At 36.3% G+C, this 6,064-nt stretch overlaps 1 protein-coding gene across 1 annotated transcript in view; it reads left to right on the top strand.

The window, feature by feature from the left end:
- The window catches only part of LOC107572173 (hemicentin-1-like), an 8,373-nt gene extending 3,643 nt beyond the window's left edge, over window positions 1–4,730 (top strand). Inside the window, exon 5 of the mRNA XM_016258582.1 lies at window positions 4,417–4,730. Within this exon, the coding sequence (XP_016114068.1) occupies window positions 4,417–4,424 (8 nt within the window). The 3' untranslated portion in view covers window positions 4,425–4,730. The remainder of the gene's footprint in view (window positions 1–4,416) is intronic.
- Window positions 4,731–6,064: the final 1,334 nt, after the last annotated feature.

The raw sequence follows: 6,064 nt of genomic DNA, 5'->3' as shown, positions 1-6,064 counted from the left end.
CCGGCGGATCCGACGAAGGAGCGGCAAGCACATGTGATGACCCCGGGCTTCGTCCACGGTGAAAGCCGATCCGGCGATCCACAGCGCAAAGTTGATGTATTCCCTCAGCAACCAGCACGGATCAGCTCCACGCATGACGAAGCAGATATCGTCCTCTTTTGGAAGGCCAAACAAAGTAGTTTCACTTTCACAACGAATCACACAGTGCCTTCACAACATGGCGGCGGCAACATCAATACTACAGCGAGAATAAAAGTTACGCCTTCTTTCTTTGCGTGAACATTTGGGCGGCGTTATGCAAATCTTCTCACATAGTGACGTAGATATGTGGGGGTGTGTTAGAACGAGCCGTTTTAGGTAGGTGTGGCTGACTCTTAACTTTTATAAAGAATATCTCTTTGGATTTGAGACTTTAGTCTTTGCAACTTTACAGATCTTCTTTATGTTCCAAGAGCTTGTAACACTCCAAAGAGAAAGGAAAAATTTTAATTGCATCATATGACCCCTTTAATATCAGTCCCCACTAATACTCGTTTGCCTAGCCAGTTTTAAATTATTGATTCATTGCTTAGCTAATTATCATTTAGCAACACAAGAAGTTTTCAGTATTCAATATTTTAGTTTTACACATAGTTAAAATGAAGTAAAGCCTAAAATAATTGGCTTTGAAGAGTAAAGCATTTTAAAAAGCAAAAGATGCACACAGACCTCAACAGCTACAAACATCAAAATAGGTAATTGACAAAATAACAGAAAAACATAATCTTTTACATTAACCACATACTTTATTCATGCACTGCCCCAAGCTTCCGAAGCACTCAAACTATTTTTTTGGCCAGTGTAGCATCGTAGTACCATTCACTGAGTTGATCCCCTCAGCGTACAGATACTCCCAAAAACAGATATTACCAAAAACAGATACTCCCAAAAGATAAGACATTACACACATTTAGTTTCAACAGATAGCATACAAACCTTGTGAACAAGAAGTACACTTTTGCAGGTTTAAAAAGAATACAAATTACAGAAATAATTAGTAATTAGTATAATTTCAAACACTTCTCCATTGCATGTTAATTGCAATTAAATGAAAACTTATTATAGTTTAAATTTATATTAAATACAATTAGCTGAACTTTAGAGTGTTTTTGGCTCTCTTATGTAGGACATAAGTGCATTTTTATATGTAATTTCATAATTACTTCTATTGTCTTTGAAATATGTGACCCTGGACCACAAAACCAGTCATAAGGGTCAATGTATCATCTGAAAGCTGAATAAATACGTTTTCCATTGATGTATGGTATGTTATGATAGGACAATATTTGGCCGAGATGCAACTATTTGAAAATCTGGAATCTGAGGGTGCAAAAAATCCAAATATTGAGAAAATCACCTTTAAAGTTGTCCAAATGAAGTCCTTAGCAATGCATATTACTAATCAATTATGTTTTAATATATTTACGGTAGGAAATTTACAAAATATCTTCATGGAACATGATCTTTACTTAATATCCTAATGATTTTTGGCATAAAAGAAAAATCAATCATTTTGACCCATACAATGTATTGTTGGCTATTGCTACAAATATACCCCAGCGACTTAAGACTGGTTTTGTGCTCCAGGGTCACATATGGTTAAAGTGCACTGCAGAATGCATTAACAAGCATTTCATGGTAAACTAAAATATACTTTAATGCCAACTTGAATGTCATGTATTTAAATGTAAGTGTAAGGACACATTTGAAATGAAGTAGCAATTTAGTACATTTAAAATTTATTAACTTTAAGTGTAATACTGAAAAAAACATTACAGTTTAAACTGTAATCAAAATTAAGTGTACTTTTTATATCACCACAAAATTATTAAAAGATAATACTTTAAACTTTTAATTCAATAGTACCACAAAGTGCACTTTTTCTTAAAGCACTTCTTTTCACAAGTGTTTGTGGCATTCACGTGTGATACACATTCCTTGTGTTGTGTTTATAGTTTGGTAATTGGTTTCCTGTTCTGGGGCCCGTTCTTCGTACGTTGCTAACTCAGTTAGCTGGATTTGATTGTTGACGATTTGGCATGATCTTGGATTGTTTGGTTCTTCGAAGCTCATCCCGGAGTTGCTGTCATAGCAACAGATCCGTAAGTTTAAACCTGCTCGGGAGCAGGCTTATTTCATGTAAACAGGATTAGATTGCATCTTTTTAAGCAGAATTAATACTTAAAATCTGTCCTCTACCACCGCTACCAAGGACAATAATTTAAAAATAATAATCATTTAAAAATTAATTTAAAGATAATATAATAATGTTGTGTAGTCTTTAATACTACAGACACAGCCAGTTTTACTCACTGAAAGATTTATTTGTCATAAAATTATTACTTCATAATTGTATTCGAGTCTTACACACATGCTGTACAGATAATGTAGAGTCGTGCATTAATTTGAGCAATGACAGCTATTATGAGAGTGGCTTGGTGGAGCGCAGGAAATACAGATAACATGATCTTGATATCATGGTATCAGGATCTTCAATCCTCCCCACTCTTCACACGTGGGTGGAGTGTGGGAGCGCATGATTGGAGTAGCACATCGCATGGTCTTGAACATGTTAACATTTATCTATTAAAACATTTATGTAGTTTTGTTCGCTTGGCTGTTTCCTTATAAAAGTCCAAAAATGTGTCAAGTTTTTCGTCAGGTGTCTTTATTAATTATAAGACTTTGCTGTCTTGCCGCCAGCCAATCGCTGCATTGCTGATCGTGGTTTAGAGAATCGATACATAGCCCCTTTTAAACCAACCCATGAACGCGCAATTATCTCAGATAACTCAATCCAGCCAGACTAATCATCAACAACAGCTGATGAAACCAGACAGTGTGTCCATAAGTTTAGTGAATCACAGCAGTCCAGTGGTGGAAGGAAGAGAGTACCAGCTACAGTGTGAGGTGCAGAATGTCGCAGTGTAGCATCGTAGTACCATTCACTGAGTTGATCCCCTCAGCGTACAGATACTCCCAAAAACAGATATTACCAAAAACAGATACTCCCAAAAGATAAGACATTACACACATTTAGTTTCAACAGATAGCATACAAACCTTGTGAACAAGAAGTACACTTTTGCAGGTTTAAAAAGAATACAAATTACAGAAATAATTAGTAATTAGTATAATTTCAAACACTTCTCCATTGCATGTTAATTGCAATTAAATGAAAACTTATTATAGTTTAAATTTATATTAAATACAATTAGCTGAACTTTAGAGTGTTTTTGGCTGAAGAACGGGCCCCTGGTTTTGTAGCCTCTCTGTAGTTTGGTTATTGATTGGTTACCCCTGGTTGTCTCCCCAAGTGTTCCCTGCCCTTGTCTGTATATATAGCCCTTGTGTTTCCTATGTTCTTGGTTCATAAGTTCTGTCCTCTAGTTCCTCGTACCCTGGTTCTTCTTTTCTGTTCTTCTTTTGCTTCTTCAGCAGTAAAAAGCTTTTGTTTTTAATGGATCAAACTAAATCACATGAGTTTTTGAGCGAAGTGTTTAAAGTTTTTGGAAAAGCTGTTCTTTAATGGCTTCCCAGAGTGGAAAAAAGCATGATAGCCATAACAGAACTTAGTGCTGATGTGATATCTCTCAAATATAACAGCAACAGGAAGCAAAGCAAGAACAGGATTTCCTGTAACTGGTCCTCTGTCTCATGACTACTTTTTATTGTTAGATACTGCTGTAATATGAGTCCTGCATGCTTTTTATCATGCTTCATGGGTCTACATGGAAAATAATCACATTGCATAGGCTTTTAATTAAATTAAACATTGATGTAAAGATCCTCCTGTTTGTGTACAAAACGTCTTACAGTGGGGAAAAAAAGTATTTAGTCAGCCACCAATTGTGCAAGTTCTCCCACTTAAAAAGATGAGAGAGGCCTGTAATTTTCATCATAGGTATACCTCAACTATGAGAGACAAAATGAGAAAAAAAAAATCCAGAAAATCACATTGTAGGATTTTTAAAGAATTTATTTGCAAATTATGGTCGAAAATAAGTATTTGGTCAATAACAAAATTTCATCTCAATACTTTGTTATATACACTTTGTTGGCAATGACAGAGGTCAAACATTTTCTGTAAGTCTTTTTCTCATTTTGTCTCTCATAGTTGAGGTATACCTATGATGAAAATTACAGGCCTCTCTCATCTTTTTAAGTGGGAGAACTTGCACAATTGGTGGCTGACTAAATACTTTTTTGCCCCACTGTATGTCTTATTTTCACAGATCTACATAAATGAGTTTTGAAATGTTTGTTTTTGTGTCCTGCTAAACATCTAGGCAATCTCAAAACAGCAGATGACCAAATGTTTCATGAGCATTTTTATAATGCTAATCTGCAATTCACCATTAATGTGTGTGTTTTACAGGTGTTTAAGTCCAGAGACCTTGAGAACGCACCGAAGACATATAGTTCTAGATGGTACGCTCAGGACTTTCTGGACGTGGGAGATCAACATCTAGCTTGGCTCTTTGTTACATTTTAGATGCGTTTTTAGGGGACTCTCTTTTCAGGGTGATTATGATTTGTTAAATATGAGAGTCAAACCTACATATGTGTAAAATCTATCCTTAGTAAGCTTTATTAATATTGTGTGTAAGATAGTTTTAACAGAATATTTGTATGTTCTATGACACACTGTGATGGCTCTGACATTTTAATGTTTTTGTAGATATTTACTCACCCAATAATATTAATAATAAAAAAGTTATGAATACAGTATAAAAGATAAAGCATGCTCGATTCATTTAATACTCTTCAAGACTCAAGCCTGCTGTTTGGGTGGGGTTCGTGATTGTTGTTATTTGGAATTCAATTGTGTTATCATAAATTATTACGTAATTTGGAACATATAATTAAAGGAATAGAAAATGTACTCACTCTCAGGCCATCCAAGATGTAGTTGAGCTTGTTACCTTATTTGGAACAGATTTGGAGAAATTTAGCTTTTTATGTTAATTTTGTTAATTACTTTAGCACTCAGCAGTTCATCCTGGACAGTTGTGACAAGTAGATGATAGATGTATCAATATGATTTACAGACTCCTTTGCAATCATTTCTAGTTTAGTTGTGTAAACATGGTGTTTGATTTTATAATGCAGGGGTTTGTAAACAAATGGCGGAAATTCCATTACATTGTCTTGATTGAGAAACCTGAGGTCAACCAATGGCTGTATAAATATGTAGAAGAATATGAGGAAGTACTTGCAAAGAGAAACATTTTGATTTCAAAGAAGAGGATGGAGGCCATTTCATTAGAAATTGCATACTCGGAGTTAGCCTACAACTCTGGTTCAGTTTTTCTAAAACCAGTAGACAATTAGCATTTTATAGGCATACAGGTTCCCTCGAGAGTCTTGTTTGGATTTATAGTCGGCTAAATTAAGGACTGTGGTTAGCTTAAAAAGGCCTTAAAGGGGTCATATGATGCGATTTCAATTTTTCCTTTCTCTTTGGAGTGTTACAAGCTCTTGGTGCATAAAGAAGATCTGTAAAGTTGCAAAGACTAACGTCTCAAATCCAAAGAGATATTCTTTATAAAAGTTAAGGGTCAGCCACGCCTACCTAAAACGGCTCGTTCTAACACGCCTCCACATATCTACGTCACGATGTGGGAAGATTTGCATAACGCCGCCCAAATGTTCACGCAAAGAAAGAAGGAGTAACTTTTATTCTCGCTGTAGTATTGTTGTTTCCGCTGCCATGTCGTGAAGACGCTGTGTTTCGTTGTGAAAGCGAAACTACTTTGTTTGGTCTTCCAAAAGAGGACGATATCGCTTCGTCATGCCTGGAGCTGATCCGTGCTGGTCGCTGAGGAAATACATCAACTTTGCACTGTGGCTTGCCGGATCGGCTTTCACCGTGGATGAACCGGAGTCCAGCCTGGGGTCGTCACATGTGGTTGCCGCAGGGATCACAATATGGTAAGGGATGTAACATTTCCGTCACACGCTTGAGGTATTCGGCCAATCACAATGCACTGGATAGCTGGCCAATCACAGCACACCTCGCTTTT

Source organism: Sinocyclocheilus grahami, unplaced genomic scaffold (assembly GCF_001515645.1).
Source record: "Sinocyclocheilus grahami isolate Dianchi unplaced genomic scaffold, SAMN03320097.WGS_v1.1 scaffold1711.1, whole genome shotgun sequence".
In the NCBI taxonomy this organism is placed as follows: domain Eukaryota; kingdom Metazoa; phylum Chordata; class Actinopteri; order Cypriniformes; family Cyprinidae; genus Sinocyclocheilus; species Sinocyclocheilus grahami.
The sequence above is the reverse complement of the archived record's forward strand: the minus strand, read 5'-3'. Positions and strand labels throughout refer to the sequence as shown.